This window comes from Camelus ferus, chromosome 8 (assembly GCF_009834535.1).
Source record: "Camelus ferus isolate YT-003-E chromosome 8, BCGSAC_Cfer_1.0, whole genome shotgun sequence".
In the NCBI taxonomy this organism is placed as follows: domain Eukaryota; kingdom Metazoa; phylum Chordata; class Mammalia; order Artiodactyla; family Camelidae; genus Camelus; species Camelus ferus.
The window spans coordinates 30,834,395-30,856,000 of record NC_045703.1 but is presented as its reverse complement, the minus strand read 5'-3'; the positions used below and the strand labels follow the sequence as shown (position 1 = coordinate 30,856,000).

Here is a 21,606-nt window from a genome sequence, read left to right as displayed (position 1 = left end):
GCGCTATTCTCTCCTCCCCTTCCCCGTTCTTTCTTGAGGGAGAGAAGTTGTAAACCTGAGCATAGTGCGATATATTTTTATAATGTGTTTAATGTAACAAACTGCTTGACAATCAGAATTTGTTCCTTGTAGCAAAACCTGGCTAACTAAAAAACTGTAGCTAACCTATCTTCCTCGCTTCAACAACACTAATACTAGAAAATGAAGTTACAGCCCAGGATCCCGTTAGGAATGTGCTTTTTCTGGCCATGTAGCTTTCAGGCTCCGGAGGCCGGGCTGGAGGGCACCTCCTCCGGGATCCCCGAGGTGGGGCTGGAGCCCCGGGTCTGGCTCAGCCGAGCTGCCTGCGACCCCAAGACCCCACCTGCCGGCCGCCCCTTGACCGGGCCGGCCGAGCGCGCTCCACCGGGCAGGACAAGGTTACGCCGAGGCTTCCTAGGACAGGGGAAGGGAGGCGGGCCCGAGCCCGCGCCCCGGCCTGCGGGGGAGTTCCCACAGTGGCAGCTCGGGCCCACAGAGCCACATCCCCGCTGCGGGCCGGCGCGCGCGGGTGGCAGAGACCAGCCCCAGACCGGGCCCACCATGGCCTGGGAGAGGCCGCCCAGGAGGGGGTGCAGCGCCCTGCGCCGGTGTCTGCTCGGCGCCGCGGTGTTGCTCGGCCTGCGACTCTGCGTGGAGCTGCGGCGCACCGGGCCCCGGCTCCCGGCCCGCAGCGCGCGGCCAGACCCGGCCCCCCGGCCGCCCGGGCCACACCTGCTACCCGCGCCCGGCCCACTGCGCGGCGCCAGCAGGAGGCAGGTGACCTACGTGCGCAGCGGGCGCCGAGCGCCGCCGGGGGGCGGCGGGAGCGGGACGCCGGAGCCGGGCTGCTGCGCCCCGCGCGGGCGTCTCCGCCGGAAGGTCAGTTGCACAAGATGCAGTCTTGGGCCTTAGAGTCGAATCTTCCTCCGGTCCAGCGCTACAGAGCCCTCTGCTCTGGGCTCTCAGGCTGCCCCATTGGGACCCTCAGAATATTCTTCCGCTTCCTCTTACCCCTGCGCTCTCTTAGGCAGCTCCACTGGTGTCATCCTTCAATGCCCGGGTACAATGAAGTGGGACTGAGCAGAGTTCGTTTAATATTCAACCAGTATTTGCTGAGCGTCCACTGTGTGCCAGGTAGCCTGTTATGCGGGCACCTAGCAGGGGAGGACCAAGCCCAGCTCTCACAGAACTTAAATTTTAGTGAGGGGAGAGCATGAGCGCTGCGCAAGGCAAGGACAAGAAGGGAGTTGTGGTTTTGTTTATATTTTGTGCTCCTCCGGCTTTTCTCCTTGAGCCCTGGGCGAAGCTGGGTGGTTATCCACTGTACATTGTTTTTCCACTCTGTCTTCATAGTGGTGATGAAGATCCACTCAGCCAAATTCCCCTTGAAATCTGCTAAAGGCGTTGGCAGGGTGGCCTGCGCGGGGTGAGAAGTCGAGCCCCCAGCACCACTTAATGAGAAGTTAATCGGAACCAAGAGGACTGAAGTAATATCCCGGGTTTGTCTTACAACCCCAGCAGTGTTGGCCGTCCTACCTCATTAGCTTACTGGCTCACACCTCATTGAGTAGTTCACTTTTACCCTCTGTTAAGCCTCTGGCTTTCTATCCTCCTCTTGGAGCTCAGTCATTTACTTGATACTTGAGAGTGAGAAGATTAAGAACTGCAGATATGAGCTTGCCTGGTGTTTATACCCATCAACCCTAATCACATCCTCTGGGTCAACTTCTTTCTGTTGCCTGGCCTTTCCTCTTTTCTTTTAAACATCCACCCTCCATCTTCCCCACTGCTTGGCCTGTTGGGGAGAGAGAAAAACTGTTCCTTGGACTCTGCTGCTTTCTTTAGCTTCTAATGTACTTTTCAATATCACACCCACCAATTTCTTCCATTGTTTTCCTTTCTCTCACTTCCTTTTCAAGCCTTGCCCCTCTGGCTTTCCTCCTCTGCTGTCCCTGTCGAGGACATCAGTGTTATTTTCCTGGACAAATACACACACACACACAGACGTATATGTATAACCTCATTTCCTATGTAAAATCTTAATTTGCTCTTCTAAAAGAATGCAGGAGCTTCCTTCTCCATATTCCTAATGCACATTCCATGATACCATGTTTCAGCACACTTTTGCGAAGGGCTTACCAGGTCCCCAATACTGCATCAGGTGCTGGGTCCCCAATACTACATCAGGTGCTGGGGGCACTAAATGAGCTCAAAGTCTAGTTGGGGAGGCACTCAGCACAGCCAACCAGTAATGTGACCAATACTGTGATTAAGGTCTTGAACTCTGTCTGGGGAGTTGAGAAAGGCTAATGTGGAGGGGACATTTGACCTAGGACTTGATATTGCTTAGGGATTTCAGGTTCTTTTGTCCCTCTGGATGTCCTCAAATGTTCCATGCTTGACACACTCAACCCCACCTTGCACACTTGTCCTTTCATATCTGCTCTCAGCTTCTGCTGTTTCTGTTTCACCTGTTCAAGAATCACTCTTAAATCTTAGTCTCCCCTTCACAACAGAATTGATAACTGAAGCCTGTCCTACAAAAGGAAGCAGTTGGAATGCATACTTAGAGGCCACTGGAGGGCAAGTTCACACCCACCTCCTTTAGGAGGCTGTTGTAGTGATTCCTGCTGGAGGTGGTGATGGGTTAGACAGGAAGGTAGACGTGGAGATGTGAGAAGTGGTCCGATACTGGATATATTTTAAAGGAAGATGAGGGAGTAGTATTTTTATTTTGTTATTGTTCTTTAGTGTTTGTGTTTTAGGGGGCAGTGGATAGAAATCAGGAGTTTTGTTTTAAACATCATAAGTTTGAGATACCCTTTGGACATCCAAATGGAAATGTCAAATAGGCAGTTAGACATATGGGTCTGGAACTGGAGGAAATGTTCAGGCTGAAGATGGAGATGTGGGAGTCATTAGTGTACAAGCGACCTTAAAGCCATGAGACTGCAGAAGATCATCTGGGCAGTGAGTATGGCTAATAAAGAGATCTGAGTCTGAGCCCTGGAGCTCAGTTTTATTAAAATTAAATTAGAAAAAAAACAAAAGGAAATATTTGCAGAGTCTCATGTTGTAAGCATTCAATAATGGTAGCTTTAATTTTCACTAATCTGTCCCAAATTGTTAGCCTCAGCGATTCCCCAAATGTCAGTTTTTATAACCTCTTCCCATTCTTTTGGTTTATGCTGATTCTACCTGTGAGGCCCCCATCCTCCTTTCCTATGATTCATGCTCTTTCCATCCTTGAATATTCAGGTCAAGGATCATCACCTGGAAAACTTTCCTCATGCTTTCCATTTCCTTGCTGATCTTTTGCCAATTTGGGAGACAACAGAAGTGCATTCTGATTTGTGAACTGCTTTGTACATGTTGTAACATAGTAATCTATTTCAGATTGATTATTTTGTCTGCACAATTGTTTGTGATTGAAAGGATTGCATTTCCCAAAGTAACCCCTAGAAAATGCTTATTCCCATGATACCAGTAAGTTAAAAAAAAAAGAATCTTATTATTTCAACCTATTATGTGTATCTCTAAATGTCTTTGGTTAACAATATATAAAAATAAAATAGATATACAACAAATTTCTTCTGTATAGCACAGGGAACTATATTCAACATCTTCTAGTAACCTATAATGAAAAAGAATATAAAAAGGAATATATATATATATATGTATAGGTATGACTGAAACATACACTATATACCAGAAATTGACACAACATTGTAAACTGACTAGACTTCAATTAAAAAAATAGGTTATTTTCAAAAAAAAAATATGAAAGAATTGAATGAAAATAGCAACTGCTATTTTTAAAGTATTATTTTAGTTTTTAGCTTCTTAAAGAAAAAATTTCCCTGGGTTTCCTTCTCCCTAGCTATTTAGTTATTTATTTTCTTATTCAAGGTATACATTCCAACTTCCCCAAATTCCTAGATAGTTGGAATCTTGACTTTGTTTCATTTTACCATTATGTCACAGTTGAATTAAACTGTTCCTCAAAACTGGAAAGACCACTTATATAATCTGTTTTCCTACTTCTGGGAACAGAGTTCAATATCCCTTATCTCTCTGAGGACGTCTTGTTCCTTTTCAGCCTCTCATCAAGACAAGGTGAAATATAAGCTGAATGCACAATGAAATAATTGATATAATTAAAGTTTGGAAGTTGTATGTTAAACTCTTTTGATCTTTTAAATTTAAATTTTGTTTGCTGAGAGTAATCATAAACAATGCTATTCAGGTTCTTGGTTACTTTGCTGTAGGCACCTACCAGATTGGTGAAGGAGGAAAAGTTCCATTCTATTTTGAGGATGGCTTTCTGGGTGGATGAAAACCTGCATGAAATAATTGGGTTGCCGAGTGTTTCTTGTCAACGTGCCTCCTTTGCAGGTGTTAGAGGCACAAAAATTCCGCAATTATACTGCCACTTTAATCATAGCTTATGCTTCTCTTAAAGAAAATAATCTATTATAATAAAGAGAAGTGAAGTGTAGTCTTCATATAATTCTTTTCCTCTTTTCTCTTCCCCTTCTTTCCCCGAGCCATGCAAGAACTAGCTCTAAATATTAAATCTTCTTTCACATCAGGGGTTCTAATCTTAGAGCATTGTGAAATGAGGGCAAATGAGACATGATGGATAAATACTGCCCTATGTGATTAGGACTCCCCTGGAACCCATACATTTTTGTATATTGTATTACAGAGGCTTTAAGCATACAAATATCACTGTAATTCTTTTTCATTACTTTCCTTTCTGTTTTCTATCTGCATTTCTTTCTGGTTTTTCTTTTGCAAATAGACTATTACTATGATTATATGGATAAAGTTCCTCTGGGGGGATTAATAGGACTAATAATTAATAGGACTAAGATAAGGTCTCCATGATTTGGCTTCTTTCTGCAATCTTGGTTAGATGTTTCTCTTATCTGTTGGCCATCCACCTAAAAGACAGCAGCAAAATATATGGCTGTTTGCACAGGACAGATACTGTTGACAAAAAATTAGTCAGTAGTCAGTCTGAGGAAGAAATGGAAAGTTTTATTCAAGCCCAGCCGAGGATTATAACCTGGGAGACAGTCTCTCACAGAGCACTGAGGACTGTTCCGAGGAGGTAAAGGGGGAGGCCAGTATACATGTGATTTTAAAGAAGGGGGTACGTGCAGTCAAGCACCCAACTTGGTGGAAGGTTACTGTTATTCATAAGGAGCAGATATCTTAGTTAATGGCTTTAGTGCTTTTATGAGAAGATGCTAGAACCTGGGTTCATAATTTTTCTCCTAAAAATATCTAACTAGCTGAAGGCCTATTCTGCCAGTTTTCTCTGAACACAGAGTGACTCAGCCTGATTTTCGCCCTGAGTTCCTTTCAGGCTCTATTGTAGGTGAGCAACTGCAGTGGCTAATGACTTGATTCTTGTAAACTGGATGGTGGGCAACATTCTTTGTTTTACAATCCCCTCCCTTTGGGTCTTAATTTTGACCAAGGTTTGGGAGGCATTTCATGACCAGTTTGTCCCATGGTGCTAGGAATTCTCATTCCCAGGTCAGGTGAGGATTTCATTGATAGGCCACTCAATGTGCTATTACTGGACTAGAGCCTGTTAACAGTAGTCAGAATCCTCTGGATTGCCTGTCTTCCTAGTCTGTTATGGTCCAGGAAATGGTTCCTTCTTGTTGCTTGTTTCCATATGTAGATTTACACTATTACAATCACTGATCTAATAGAACTATGTATTTGGTCAATCATTTCAAGTCACCTGATCATTAATTTTATCAGAGGCTCAGTCATACATTTGGTAATGCAAGAAACAATAATCTTGTAAAACAAGCAGAATACAGGTAGTATGACTAGTAACATTAATAAGGTTCTAAGTAAGTATTTAAGCTAGGAACTTCCCTTAAGTGAGGCCCAGTATCTCCCCAGGTCACCTGACCCAATCTGTTCTGCACCAGTCGCTATCTTTAAGGGAAATGATATGTTATTATTGTACATAAACTTCACCAAAGAATCTGCACATACAAGGCAAGTGGTGGGTCATTGCGACCCCTTATAGGATTGAGAAAGGAAGGTTACTGTCTAAGGAGTTACATGGCTGGTTTCAGAAGAAGGAATATTGTTCTTTATGGTTGAGCAGGGATTTTACATCTTCACTGGAGAGGTCTGATTAATGTATAATGCAGACGCACAATGCACACTAGAGAGGAGGGAGGAGGCCCAGATGGGCAGAGAAAAAACTTTATGTTTAAATTTTTCTTGCCTTGCCTTAAAATATGATTTTTATTCCATCAGCACTCATACAGGAGCCAAGCTTCCTGAAGAAATTTCTTCTCTCTTATCAGAGATATTTTACTTGACATTTAATATGTTGGATAGAAAAGTGACTTCTGAGTCACAGAGCTACAGAACCCAGCAATGTGCTGGCTTGATTTGTTAGTTACAGATCCTTCCGAACAATGTGTCAGGGAAAAAAAATTCTTTTTCCTCTTCTTCTGAAAAGCCATATGGCAAAATTTGGTCTTTCTTCATCACTTCTCGCCATCCTCTTCGTTTTCTAATTCTGTGATTGTCATCCAGAAGAAAGAGTTGAAAAATGGCATAGTATGCCCCTTGTTATATTCAATTACCTTAAACATTCTAATTCTTTACAAAATACTTGAAGGTAGGTTTGAATTGCTTGTAAAATATGGCCCAGCCATAGTTTCCAGCTACTTAGGTTTTCACTGTATCCCTACACTTCTGTCCTTTAGAACAACATTCATCAATTCTCACACACTGTCCTCAGGAGGCACAAAGAATTTTCATTTTAAACAAAGTCGTTGAGGGTAATTGAATGCACTCCAGCAGTATGTGGGTGTGAACAGCAGTTGCTTAGTTTCACAGAGAAAAGCAGGTTCTGATTAAAACTTTGATGTGCCTGAAATGGAGAATAAGCTTCTGCACTCCTTTCAAACCCCACAGTTCCTCAGAGAGCATTTTGTGGGCAAAGGAACTTCTAATGGAGTTTGTTGTTTTTCAGCAGTTGGTGGTGAAGATTTTAGATTTTGTGTGAATTTGTCTAGTCTACTTTCTCCAGGGAACAGAAAACCTTATCAGTTTTCTTGAATTGGATTTCCTTTTTGGTCTGTGAAGAAAATCAGAACTGTGTAAACTGGAGACTGTCAAGAGTGGTAGACATTTGATTTTTTCCATCTGTGCTATATGACACCTTTGGAGTCCTAGTGCTTATAAGGAGTTTGGCTCTTTATTTTGTGATTCATAGAAAGCAGCAGGAACCTGCTTCTTTACCACGAGACTCATACTAAAGCAGGTATCTACCAGCATTGATAAGCTTCTCTTAAAAGCGGCCCTTGAGTTCTCTTAGACATCTCACATCAATCCCATTAACAGCCTGTGGAGTTTTCTGCTAAAAGAGGGTGGGAAAATCTGCTGTGCAAGAAGCATTTTTACCCTGCTCAAATGATTGAAACAAAATTGAGTTTTGTGAGCCTTCCAGTCTAGGAACATGTAATTTAAACTAATAACAAGCTGGCTGGTTAGTCGATGGCTCAAGGAGGTAAATTTGGCACACGAATTTTGTCTGAGCCACACAGTAGTTTAAGTACTTGTACATAAATATCTTCAGATATGTCACATAGTGTCCAGTGGAGTCTAAGTACTCTCACTTTACGTTACCTGTCTGATCTCTGAAGGCATTTGAAGTTGCAACCCCTGAGCCAGATACCAAAATTAGCAATTTTTTTTCCTAAAAAGTGACAAGCCAGGTTAATGCTGCTAAGCTTAATAGCAGCATGACACATAAATGCTAGATACACAGAAGGCAAAGGTCCTTTTAAGTCATTTGTAGTTAAGAGATAATGCGTTACCTAAGGCTGGAGTTGGCTGTTGGGCAGAGTAAGAGTATAGGGGAGTGTACTTAGTTAATATAATGTCCTTTTGATTATAAACAAGAAAGATGGACTGGCCTAGCTTAAGCAAAAAGGCAAAAAGAAAAATTAAAGAAATTTATTGGGAAAAATTGGGAATTTCTCATTGCATTGGAGGAGGAGTAAATGACCACCAGTTTGAGGGGAGAAGGAATCCTAGCTTTCCATGTTCCTTGGCCTTCCCTGTCCAGTGTTACTGTAACAAGACTCACTTCCCTCAACTCCTGAGGTTGGTCTCCTGGTTTCAACCAGTGCTAGTCACAGGCCAAAATATAGCCCAATAGTCCCTCCCTCTGTCCAGGGAGCCATTCTTAGAGAAAGAGGATGCTTTCTCTACGTTACTCCAAGAAGTCACCCTTGGCATTCCTGAACTATCCAGTATAATTATTGCACAGTTTGCCCTTAGGTTTTTGTTTTTCTCATATTTTATTCTATTATTTCAGCTAGTCCATTTCAGGGATCTTGGACCTGAGCACCTAGAAATAGAATGTAGGTCTTTTTTCTTTTTTTTAAATAATCCCAGATCTTAGCATCTGTGACTCTGTGTATATATATATTTCTTTATTGGTTAACTATTCCTCTATATAGAACTGTTGAAGATAACCTTATTTCCAACTAGCATTTGGCAGTAAGTTGGCACCTTGTATATACTTCTGATTTAAAAAAAAATTCAATTGGTTATATGCACACAAGACCCATGTCTATGCAATAGTTTTCTCTTTCTTTTCTTTTTAAGTAAAAAGTTATTTGTGAGGGCTTTTGTGGAGAAGATAAATATAATCAGTATTCAGCCCATGAGCCCCATTAGGGTTCTCAAACCAAAGTTGGAATCTTACGTTCTTTGATTTTTTTTTTCTTCTGTCAATTCAGAGTTACTTTGCAAAAAAAGATCTGATCTGAAAAATTCTTCAGAGCATCTGAATATTTATAGCCCTGTTTGTAACTGGCTAGTTTGGGATTCTTTAACATATGGTTACTTCTGCATTAGGACTCTCTGAGTTGCAAGTGATGAACCCAACTGAAACTAGTAAAAACACGGATTTTTTGGAAGGGTACATGTGTGGAATTGGAGAAAGAGCTGCAGTAACCAGGAAGGCTCTGGAAACTTGACTATGGACTAGAAGGAGATTTGAAGACAATAGTTATCCTTATTACCCATTACATCTTCAGTAATGGGTATTTATCATTCTTTTTGGCCACACCTTTGAATTCCCTTCTTGTGTTTGAGGAATTTTCCACCTTGCTAAGAAAACACCCAAAAAATAAGTTTCCTTGATCCTAAAGGGCATTCATGTGACCTAGGCTTTAGTGTTCAGATACACCTGCAAAGCAGTTTGCATTGTACCTTAGACAATAGAAGAAGCAATCTTCAGCATGAGGACCTCGGAGACCCAGATTCTAGCAGAGGCATCTGGTGCCTAGGGTGGTGAAATGAGTTGTGGTGGCTGTGCCCAGTGGTGAGGCAGGGCAGTCTACACTGGTGCCTGTGGTGGTGTTCCTTCTGCTCTTGAGATTCTTGTAAGCTAATAAATCTTTAATCAATTCCTTTTCTACTCAACTAGCCAGAATGGTTTCTATTGTTTACAACTAAGAACTTTGGTAGATCAATAAATTAGAGCTGGCAGTTTGGAAGGTTACAATTGTAGCTTTCCCTTTTCAATTTTGCTTGGTCTATTTAATTCAGATTTTGGAACATGATGATTGGGTTCCGAGTGAACTATGGGCTGAGAGACCTTTCTCTGACAAGATAATAACATTTAGCGCCAGATACTAAATCACACAAACCTGCTAACTTATCACTAGGGACACCAAGTCCTTTTTCAAGGCTTCATTTGTCTGGGGTATCTGGCAGGAGAGGCCAGTTTATGCTGTGATCACAGACAACCCTGAGATCTCAGGGCTCTTGCTAACAAAGTTTTGTTTCTTGCTTCTGCTGTGTATCTATTGCTGGTTGACAGAGGTATGGAGCTGCTCTGTGCCATCTTCACCCTCTCTTTGGACCCCAGGCTGGAACATCACCTGTCACCTTGGCAGAAGGGTGAGTGCTCTGAAGGGTCTTGCGTGGCATTATTAAGTGCCCTGGCCAGAAACCAGACATAGCATTCCTGCTCACAATCCAGTGACCAGAGCTAGTTGCTGGGCCCTTATCCAATGCAGGAGACCAGAGGTCTGCCATGTACTCAGAAGTCAGAGAGCAGGACATGTTTGGGGAGCAGCACTTACAGTCACCACAGTATGCAATCCCTTCAATCATCTGTATCTAAACGAACATCGTCTAGGTTATGTTTCATTCTCCCTGTTTCTAACGCCTTGCTGAGTCTGCACACTTGGCAGTATTGGATAAAGCATGGGAGGCTCTTTTCAGGGGACGTAGATTGAAAATGAAGCAGACATCTGAATTTAGCAGAAAGTGAAATAAAACAAGATGTGATTTACATCTTATGAACAGTGTTGTGGTGTGTCCTGGAGTTTGTTAAGTTCAGTGATTCTGGTTGACATTGTTTACATTAGATTCTTTGCACAGAGCAGTGATGGGATGATGGTTTGCAGGTCATTTTTTCCTGGGGGGAGAAAGGCAAGTTATTCGAATAAATAAAGCCATAGGTGTAAATGAGCTGAAGGCCTCTGGTAAGATGAATCAGACTCCATGTTTAAATGCACCGTCATGGCAGTCATTTACTCATTTTTAGTTTGAGCAAGCTGAAAGACTTCCAAGAGTGTTTTCAGAATCTGGCCACAAATCAGAGGCAATATTCATGTTGTACAGTGTTTGCTATTGTGCACAATATGACGACAAGTATTTTTAGTTTATTTTTCATCTACTTTAAGTGGAGCACAACAAATCAATTAAAAATCCTAATTAGCAAAACACGTGCCCAAGGAGGACAGAGTGATTTCAGTCACATGTGGAAGGAGGCCTATTTATTCAGCAATTTAGAGGGTAGAAGATGGGGAAGCCAAGTAACCCATGAGATCCTTGGAGACCTATTTATGTGGATTTGCAAATATGAAAATACTTCATTATGATGCAGCCTCACCTGTAAGATGGGCTTATAATTTTACACTTGAGGTCAGAAGTTTAAACATTGCTCCCCTACTTGCTGGATGTGGGCAAGTGGCATACCCTGTCTAAACTTTAGTTTCCTCCTTTGTAAAAAAGTAGTAGTACTTAGTTCATAGGGTTGTCATGAAAATTAAAGGAGACTGTGTAGATGAAAACACCTGGCCTGTGGAAATAGTTCCATAAATGAGGATGGTCTCTGTTCAACCTCATATTGCTGGCTGTGATGCTGGCCCTTGAACATTGAAAAGGTGTAGACACGTGTATCTGTGTGGTATAAAGCCCAGTGTTCACTGGAATTTTTAATGCTTCTTTTATTATTCTTGAAATTTAAAGCATATATGATATGCTCAACCATCAGAGGTGCCATAATATTATAAAATCTTAAAAGCCAGAAGTAAATATTAAATTTTGTAAGCATTTTTATTATAAGCTTATTCTTCACATAGCTCATTTCTTATAAAATTATTAAGGTATACCTGTTCGTATCAGTTTGTGATTTTTTTTTCCTAAAACCAATTTCAAATCTTTTATGACATTGTTATTAAATAATTTTGGTCTGTGTTAGGTTGACTGTATAAAATATGTTTCCAATCTTCTGAAATATAATTTTCACTCAGAAGAATGTTTACAAATCTCCCATTAATTGTGTCATTTACTATAACTCTGCTACTTCTTTAGTTCAGGGGAGCCAGTGGAGTAATCATGGTTAAAGAGCTAATTGCTAAACTGTTTTTCTGGTTCTGCCTTCCACATTTTAGTCTGATAATTAAGTGCATATTATTATACTTGGTACTTTATTTGCATTTTAAAGATAAACTCAATTTAACTAACACAAAATCTATGTCCTGACCCTGCACATGGTATTGTGTGGAATGGAAGGCCTTTAAGAAACTTAAAATTTAAAAGTGGAGTGGGAGGGGGCCACAGTACTAAGGTAGTTGCATGTATTCTTTCATTTAATTCTCACCAAAAAGTTTATGAGGTAGGCATTGTCCTCATTTTGCAAACAAGGAAGCTGAAGATCAGAGACATTAATAAGTTTGGGCAAGAGATAGCTATAAGGAATGGGATGAAGGTTTAAACTCGAAACCCACCACTCTTTGAACTTACCCACTGGGATGGGAGGCTAACCACCAAATCTCACATAAAGTAGATTATTTACCAACTGAAAATTAAAATCTTCTTGTAGACGAAAGACACTACAAAGTTAAAAGGCAAGTATAGGCTGAGAGAGGATATTTGCAATGCATATCATGAATAAAGGATTCATACTGCAAATTTTAAAAGAACACCAACAAAACAGTAAGAAAAAAAGATAACTGAACAGAAAAACAAGGAATTAACTAGGAATTAACAGAAGAGGAAACCTGAAAGACTTCTCTGTATATAAACTATATGCATATAAATATAATGTATTATAATTATAATGTGGAGAGAGAGTGTGAGCACAGAGAGATGGTAAATCCTACCAATAAGCAGAGGAAGCAAATCAAATCACAATGGGATTTTATTTCACCCCTCGTCTTATTGGAAACAATGTAAAATGTCTGACAAATGTTGATAACAATGTTGAGAAAAAGGAGCTCCTTATTTTATCAAAAGTAGCTCGCTATTCTAGTTGCTCTTCTAATACCTCCCTTATTTTCTTGGTGGTACTCCCACGCTCTGCCATTTTTTCCTTCTCCAATTCTTGTTTGTGTTCTCATCGCCTATGAAGGTAGCGGGCTTATCTGTCCTGCTCACCACTGTATGTATCCAGTGACTGTGACGGTACCAGCACAGAGCAGGTGCTTGGTAAATACTGGCTAAAAGAATGGTTATTTCAATTGCTGGGGTACTAGACCAATGTCTTTGATGAACATCTGGATCTCTCAAGAGCTATTCCGAAGTTCTCTCCAGGTCTTTAGTTTCTGAATCGGGGTTTATGCTCCAGGCTTTTGGAATAGAGCAACCACTACTGACTTTGTTTCAGACAACAGTGACTATAACACAGAGATATGGAGCTACATCCAGCCTGTGTCTTTATGGCCCATGAGTGAAGAATGGTTTTTACAGATGAACATTACAATTGATTTGATGTTAGGAAACACTAACTTTGAACCCCAATGAAGTAAATTTCTGTCTCCCCCTAAATTACATTATTTTCATTAGAACTGTATTACAAAAAAAGTATACAATTATTATATTTCTAATTTCATGAATAAAAATGTGGAAATTTGTCTTCTCTCTTGTTATATAAGTACCTACTTAATATCCTGGATTTTGCCTCTTGGCTCACAAAGTCTAAAATATTTTATCTGACTCTTTATAGAAAACATTTTCCAGCTCCTGCTATGGAAGTAGCCTCAGGGCCACCTAACTGTGACTGTTCCAAGTGACAGTTCCCACTGACATTCAGTGATCCCAGTCAAGTCCGTGAGACTCTCATCTAGAGTTTTATCATCTGCAGCATGAGGTGATTGGTCCTAGGCTTCCACCAGGGATACTGAGAACATGTTTTGGTCCTCTCTAATCATTCACAGGGATGTCACTGTGAAGTCTTCCCGGTCTTTGTTTTGAGGTCATTGCCATGGAGTGATTGTTAAAATGTCTTAATTCTTGGTGTTTGCTTTGTACTGCCTGTTACCCACCTTTTCTAATACATATAGATTTATTGAGATTATATTATGGCAGTCAGATGACCCCATCATCTCCAGCTTCTGGGTTCACCCTTTGTTTTAACATTTAAATTAAAATGGCTTGAGCTATGTGCTGTGAGAGGTCCAGTATCTTTCCTCCCCTCAATGTTCTGTTAATATCTGGGGCTTACATTTTCTGATCACTCTCCTAGCTCAGTGTTTACCTCTGGCCACAGCTATCTTCTCTTTGATCTGGACTGCCCACTTCTTTTATCCCACAGAGTGATAACAGGCCTTACTGAAGGTCTCAGGGTAATAGAGGGAGATATCAATGCAGTTCAAAACAAAAATCAACTTAAAATTGATTAAAGATTTCATGCCCATTGGGGATTTCTTACTGGCTCCTACACCACTGATCCTGCCTTCTGTTATCTACACATCAATCACTTTCTTCCATTTTCAAGCCTTTAAACCATCACTCCCCACCCTATTCTCTTGAGCTTCCAGCAAACAAATCCCAAGTGCATGTCATTTTCTTACTCAGGCAATTTAGTTTTCCCCTCTCCCTCCAGGCCCAGCATAAAGATGAATTATGCCTCTCTGGCAGGAAGGCAGAATTGGTTGCAATCAGTGTTTGTTTTCAAAAATCGTGTTTCCTACATCCTTTCTACTGTCAGACAATCCACATGATATGCTCAGCACAGTGCCTCGGATGTATGTAGTAAGCGCTCATTACATGTTGATTGTGCCAGTTTAGGTCTAGTGCTGGTCCCTTCATCCTAGCTATGGCTACTGCTGTTTTATGATATAGGGGAAATACATTATTAATGACATCTTGGAAACAGTAATATATTCCTTCATGCAGAACCTCCTTTTTCCTTCATATGTGTCTTCATTACTTCATTTGGCTTTTGGGATCCCTGGTGAACTATATTTCCTTCTGTCTGCCATGGAAATGTGTTTACACAGAGGGTGCTAACATGAATTTTAGGGTTCAAGAATGCCTGGAAATGACTGAGAAATGACACACCTAGGTATATACCCAAGAGAATGGAAACCATGTTCACACAAAACTTGTGTGACTACTATAAATGAATGTTTATAGCAGCACTATTTATAATAGCCAGAAGTTGGAAACAACCCAAATGCTCATCAACTGATGAATGTATTCACAAAATGTAGTATATCTATATCATGGAATATTATTCAGCTATAAAAACATGAAATCCTAATACATGCTGCAATGTGGATGAACCTTGAAAATATTATGCTAAATGTGAGAAAATAGTCACAAAAGTCATTGATGCATTGCATCACTCCATTTTCATGAAATAATCAGAATTGGCAAATCTTTAGAGATAGGAATAGATTAGTGATTGCCAGGGGGTAAGGGGAGGGGGGTATAGCAAATGACTGCTATTGGGAATGGGGTTTTTTTGGGAGGGTGATGAAAAGATTCTGTAATTAGTGGTGATGGTTGCATAATCTGTATATATTTAAAAGCCACTTAATTGTTCACTTTAAAATGGCAAATTTTATGGTGTGTGAATTTTATCTCAGTTAAAAAAAAATGCCTAGAAGCCCATGGAATAAATGACAGGTGTGAAACCACATGCTTTGCTCTGTCCAGATAAAGATAGATGAACTGTGACAGTGCCCTGGACCACAGCCTGATGGTGCTCACTAATGTGCTTGGGCGTGCTCAAAAGAAAGATGGAGTCCACGTACTTGCTTCTCTAGGAAGCACCCAGCTTGGCCTTGCAGGAGCGGTCACTTGACTACTGGGGAACTGTATGGTGCTCACTCTTCCGTCAGCTCCCAGGCCTGACGTTGCAGGGTCAGACACTTGTAGCCCTGCATTAGGAACCCAGAAGTTTGCTGTTTGCCAGATAAGGGAGAAGGCTTGCTGGCCTCGCCTCCTAGTGAATCAGTTTTTTGCATAGCGCGCTGACCCAGAACACCAGGGGTTTGTCAAAAAAGGTGGCCAAGCACCGATCAGCCCACTGTATCTCTTTTATGAGCGAGTTCTGCCTAGGACTTCAGCTACCTTGGCTTTTCTTTCTTGCCTTCATTTTCACCCACATGACCTTTGTCACCTCATCATAATGACGTATGCAGGGAGCATCCTATTAATTTTGGAGGGCATTTGTGTTAGAGGGAACAACAGTGATACCAATACCTTGCTTTATACAATTTATTCCAGCTTGCAAAGGCTTGCTATGATATTATCCCAAGTGGTTCTCATAGTAGCTTTATGAGTGAGATGGATTCCACCAAGAAGGAATCTGTTTAAATATAACTGGTTCAAGATAAATAAAGATTATAACCCAGTTTGGCTGAGGTCATATTTAGTATTTTTTCTGCTTTATACTATGGCTAACTCTATGCTGAAATCTGAAATCTCAGAAAAATATGTTGATTACTGTAGATGTTAAGTTTCATTCTAAGGCTTCTTAGATATTTCCCAAGTCAAATAATATGTATTTAAAGCTTACTTTGTCAGGCTGGAATTTGAAGCATGGCTTATGTTGTTGCTTAAGAACAAATTTGAACTGATTATATAATTATGATAGGGAATGTTCTTTTGAATAGTGAATATTCATTTTGTACAGAAATAGTAAAAAACGGCTTATTTAGCTAATGTGCACTTAGAGGACATTAACCTCAATCAGGAGCAGACTGCTACATCAGTATTGAAACTGAAGTGCTTAAATTTATTTGGGTACCCTGGATACAGAGAATTGTTTTGGAAAATCTGAGTGCCTAGGCCTTCCTCCTGGACAGGGAATGTTCTTATTTATAAAACCAAAGCAGCAGCACAGATTGAAGCCAGTTTAACACATAGAACATTGTATCCTTCCTTTTTAATGTGATGTGTCCAGACAACGAACAGGGAAAAAAAACAGGTACTATCTCTGTGTATAATTTGTTATTTTAAAAATATAGGCAAGCCAGGATGCTGATAATTAAAATAAAGGAACTTATGTTTGGCCAGGTCATTAACTTAATAGGGAAAACAGATTAAAAATGCTCTTAAGGTTTTAAAAAAAATGTTTTAATGACAAAACCATACATGAATGGAAGAAGTAGAATAAGGGAAATTGGAAATTTAATTTTCTGTGTCTTTCATCTGAGGAGTTCTTAGATTATAGTTATTTTGAAACCAAAAATTTTCAATTTAAAAATAGAAGTGAAGAAATAGGAACAGATTGGAATTTGGAGGAAAAAAAATAGAGAGAGAAAGAGAAATAGAGCAGGAAGGCTCTGTGCAGGGAATGCTTGTGTTCAGCTTCTTCTTAAATTTCCTCTGAACTATGTAGACAACCAGGGTAGTGAAGAATTGAATTGAGTTCAGAACAGTGATTCTTCACATTTTTTGAGTTACAAAAATTTAATGAAAACCGTTAGATGGAAGCTATGGACAAGTGTTCCAGAATACTGAACATCTGTCTGTTTGCATATACATTCATTTACAGTTGATTTCAGGGGGCTCATGGACCTCACAAAAATTCCTAATCTGAGAGTGGGTCAGAATCATTCAAAGAGGCTTTCAGAATGCAGATACCTCAGCCTCCCCGACCCCAGGCCTCCTGTGAAGGACCACTCCCCTCATCAGAGAGGCACAAATGCTGGATTAAGACAGGTTTACTCATGATTGGGATAGTTGATTACTAAAGTTGAGATAAATGTTTCAATAACTAGTGTTCTGGGGGAGGGTACAGCTCAGTGGTAGAGCGGGTGCTTAGCATGCACAAGGTCCTAGGTTCAATCCCCACTGCTTCCATTAAAATAAAAAGTAAATAAATAGACCTAATTACCACCCCCCCAAACAAAACAACAAAAACAACAAAAAACAAACAACCCCTCCAAAAAAACTAGGGTTCACCTCTAACTCAGAGCTACCCCTGTGTGATGGGCTTTTGTCTGCTGGAATTACCTCACTGCTGGCTGGGCAGAGCTCTCAGAAGTTGGAGTCCTGGCCAACAGCCTGTAGAGTGGGGACCACCCCTGGTCTGGCTTCGTGCTGACATATGGTGCTGAGATGTGTAATCCTACTGATGGTTAGTTCTGCTCTCCTGGGTCTCAAGCTTCACCTTGAAGAAGAGCCATGTTTTGCTTTCAAAATAGTAGCCAGTGGTTCCTTTCTACTATTGATTTAATGCTATTTTACTTGTAATAAGTGTTTGTTTTATGCTGTAAAAATGTTGAATGCTAAAAAATCTTTTTTTCAAGGCAGAAAAATTAATAGCTCCTTGAGAAGCTTATGTTTATTACAAAGGAAGTTATGGGTCATCTCTTACAGTCTTCTACCTGGTCCACAGCCCTGATTTATGCTTATATTTCTCCAACTATGCATCAGCATGAATCTAGCATCTAAGCTGATTAGAAACATTGCACTGTCTCTTAAGTATGCACTTCTGGAATCTTTACTACCATGTAATTAGCAAGTGGACTCATATCCACAGTCATCAGTTTACCGCAATTGGTTAGTTATGTTAAAATAGAGAATCCTCCAAAAGTATACACATAATCTGTTTTAACATAACACATATGGAGGCACATTTATTTGCCAATCTTTTGTTGTGAGTATGGCCCCTTGCTGGAGTTCTGGTCTTTCTTGCAACAACCTATCTGAGCTGTATCACCCACCCTTTCCAGTTTTGGCTTTTTCAAAGTAGAGCAAGAATTTGACACTTGTGAAGCAGTCTGAGCACAGAACACCTCTAGACTTTAGAGATTTTGTCATTCTCTTTTACAGTTATTTCACCCATGCCTAACACAATAGTATTTAAAAATAGCACCTAGCTTTCCTTGACTGGGTATTTATAGAAAAGAGAACCCACTTTCCTTCTGTGCACAGATTTCATCAGTTTACCTATATTTTAATTAAATCGTATAATATAACTTGTACAATTGATGTAAACTGGTTTGGGAACAAGCCAAATGACTTGGTAAAAATACGACTAAACTGGTAGCAGCAGGAGTGCACAGGGAGAGAAAATGCTGTGTCTGTTCATCTGACAATTTGGTTTTGTAGAGACAGGTTAAGAGTGCTTCTGCTGTAATATATATTGAAGCAAATCAAAATTGTGCACCATGTTCTAAAGTATGCTGGAGTTTATTTTATTTATAAAATAAATTTCTACAATAAGGAATGCATTTATTTATCTCTAAGAGGATCTGTTCAGCACTGTTGTACAGACAGAATGATTGGTCAGGGCAGTTATGATCAGAAGCTCATTTCTGCAAGGCTTTGTGGGATCAACCTCTCATGGCAAACATAGTTTTCACCTTTAAGCAATTAATTTTCCTACATTTAATAAAATCACAGTAACAGATATGTACAGTTTCAAGGTTACTTGCCAACAATCTTTGGAGTTATGAAAACAAACTTTCAATTTTATAAAAAGGCTCTGTGCCTTTTTATTTAGATAAAACCTGACTTTATGATTTCAAGGTATAGAGTATGTACAGATTTAGCTTAAAATTTATAACTGATAATATAAATATTTATTAACCTTTCCTTTACCAAAATAAATGTTAATTTTGAATGAAATGTCTTAAATTCTCAACAATGCTCTCTTACAGTTTCTCTCAGGGTTCCTGCTAAACTACATGTCACCTCTGGCTTTATTTTAATTTGTGTAACCATTTTTTAATTGGAGTATAGTTAATTTACAGTGTTAAGTTAGTTTTAGCAAAGTAATTCAGTATGTATTATACATACATATATACATATGCATATTCTTTTTCAGATTCTTTTCCAGTTATAAGTTATTACAAGGTATTGAATATAGTTCTCTGTGCTATACAATAGGTCCTTGTTTATCTATTTTATATATAGTAGTGTGTATATGTTAATCCCAAACTCCTACTAATTTATCCCTCCCCCCATCCTTTCCCCTTTGGTAACTATAAATTTTCTATGTTTGTGAGTCCATTTCTGTTTTGTAAATAAGTTCATTTGTATAATTTTTTTAGATTCCACATATAAGTGATATCATATAATACTTGTCTTTCTCTGACTTACTTCACTTAATGTGATAACACCTAGGTCCATCCATGTTGCTGCAAATGGCATTACTTCGTTCTTTTCTATGGCTGAGTAATAGTCCATTATGTACATGCACATATATATACCACATATTCTTAAAAAACTTTTTTTTATTGAAGTGTAGTTGATTTACAATGTTAGTTTCAGGTATACAGCAAAGCGATTCAGTTATACATATATATATTTCAGATTCTTTTCTGTTATGTGTTATTACAAGAAATTGAATATAGTTTCCTGTGCTGTACAGTAGGCCCTTGTTTATCTGTTTTATATATATTAATGTGTATCTGTTAATGTCAAACTCCTAATTTATCCCTCCCCGCCCTTCCCCCTTTATATACCACATCTTCTTTATCCAGTCATTTGTCGGTGGACATTTAGGTTGCTTCCATGTCTTTGCTATTGTAAATAGTGCTGCTGTCAACATTGAGGTGCATGTATCTTTTTAAATTAGAGTTCCCGCTGGGTATATGCCCAGGAGTGGGATTGCTGGATCATATGGTAACTCTATTTTTGGTTTTTAAAGAAACCTCCGTACTGTTTTCCATAGTGGCTGCACCAAATTACATTCCCACCAACAGTGTAGGAGGATCCCCTTTTCTCCACACCCTCTCCAGCATTTATTATCATTTTCATATCATTTTGGCTGGTGTGAGGTGATACCTCATTGTAGTTTTAATTTACATTTCTCTAATAATTAGTGATATTGATCATCTTTTCACATGCCTGTTGGTCATTTGTATGTCTTCTTTGGAGAAATGTCTATTTAGGTCTTCTGCCCATTTAATGATTGGGTTGTTTGTTTTTTTGATATTGAGCTATATGAGCTGTAGAGGTTTTATTTTAATTTGAATTAAAGACATTTAAGATTGATAGTAATTTATTTCCACCGAAGTAAATAAATAGTATTTATATTTAGCTAGATCAAGGTATTATTTTTTTTTAACTTTTTAAATTGAGTTTTAGTCATTTAACAATGTTGTGTCAAATTCCAGTGTAGAGCACAATTTTTCAGTTATACATGAACATACATACATTCATTGTCACATTCTCTTTCTCTGTGAGCCACCACAAGATCCTGTATATATTTCCCTGTGCTACACAGTACAATCTTGTTTATCTATTCTACATTTTGAAATCCCAGTCTGTCCCTTCTCACCCCCCATCCCCCTGGCAACCGCAAGTTTGTATTCTATGTCTATGAGTCTGTTTCTGTTTTGTATTTATGTTTTTTTTTTTTTAAGATTCCACGTATGAGCGATCTCATATGGTATTTTTCTTTCTCTTTCTGGCTTACTTCACTTAGAATGACATTCTCCAGGAGCATCCATGTTGCTGCAAATGGCGTTATGTTGTCGGTTTTTATGGCTGAATAGTATTCCATTGTATAAATACACCACATCTTCTTTATCCAGTCATCTGGTGATGGACATTTAGGCTGTTTCCATGTCTTGGCTATTGTAAATAGTGCTGCTATGAACATTGGGGTGCAGGTGTCATTTTGAATTAGGATTCTTTCTGTATATATGCCCAGGAGCAGGATTCCTGGGTCATATGGTAAGCCTATTCTAGTTAGATCAAGGTATTATTATAAAGCCCAGCTAGTGAATTTCCCTACTTTCTTCTAAATTAATAAAAAATGGTCCTCAAGCCCAAGAATTCTATCATGTTCTTTCTTCCCTGGCATTTCAATCAATGTAAAAATGTCCCTTGGAATCATTTTTGTGGGGGACTGCAAAAGAAGTAAAACACATGGTGTCCTCACAAAGCTTGTAGTCTGGTTTGAGAAACAAGATTGACATGCTTGAAATAGCTTATACCAAACATCTGATTCAGTATAAGATGAGAAGTACTAGTAATAATTGCCACAGCACCTGGTTTGCATAGTTTATTTTGTGCATAGTAGAGGCTAGAGTGATT

At 39.5% G+C, this 21,606-nt stretch overlaps 1 protein-coding gene across 2 annotated transcripts in view; it reads left to right on the top strand.

Annotated features, from left to right (window-relative positions):
• Window positions 1-32: 32 nt before the first annotated feature.
• Window positions 33-21,606, top strand: part of METTL24 (methyltransferase like 24) — a 102,224-nt gene continuing 80,650 nt past the window's right edge. The window contains exon 1 of one of the 2 annotated variants that reach the window (XM_032484694.1): window positions 33-900. In XM_032484694.1, the coding sequence (XP_032340585.1) occupies window positions 202-900 (699 nt within the window). In that variant the 5' untranslated portion in view covers window positions 33-201. The remainder of the gene's footprint in view (window positions 901-21,606) is intronic. The other variant, XM_006187407.3, reaches the window with a different exon arrangement.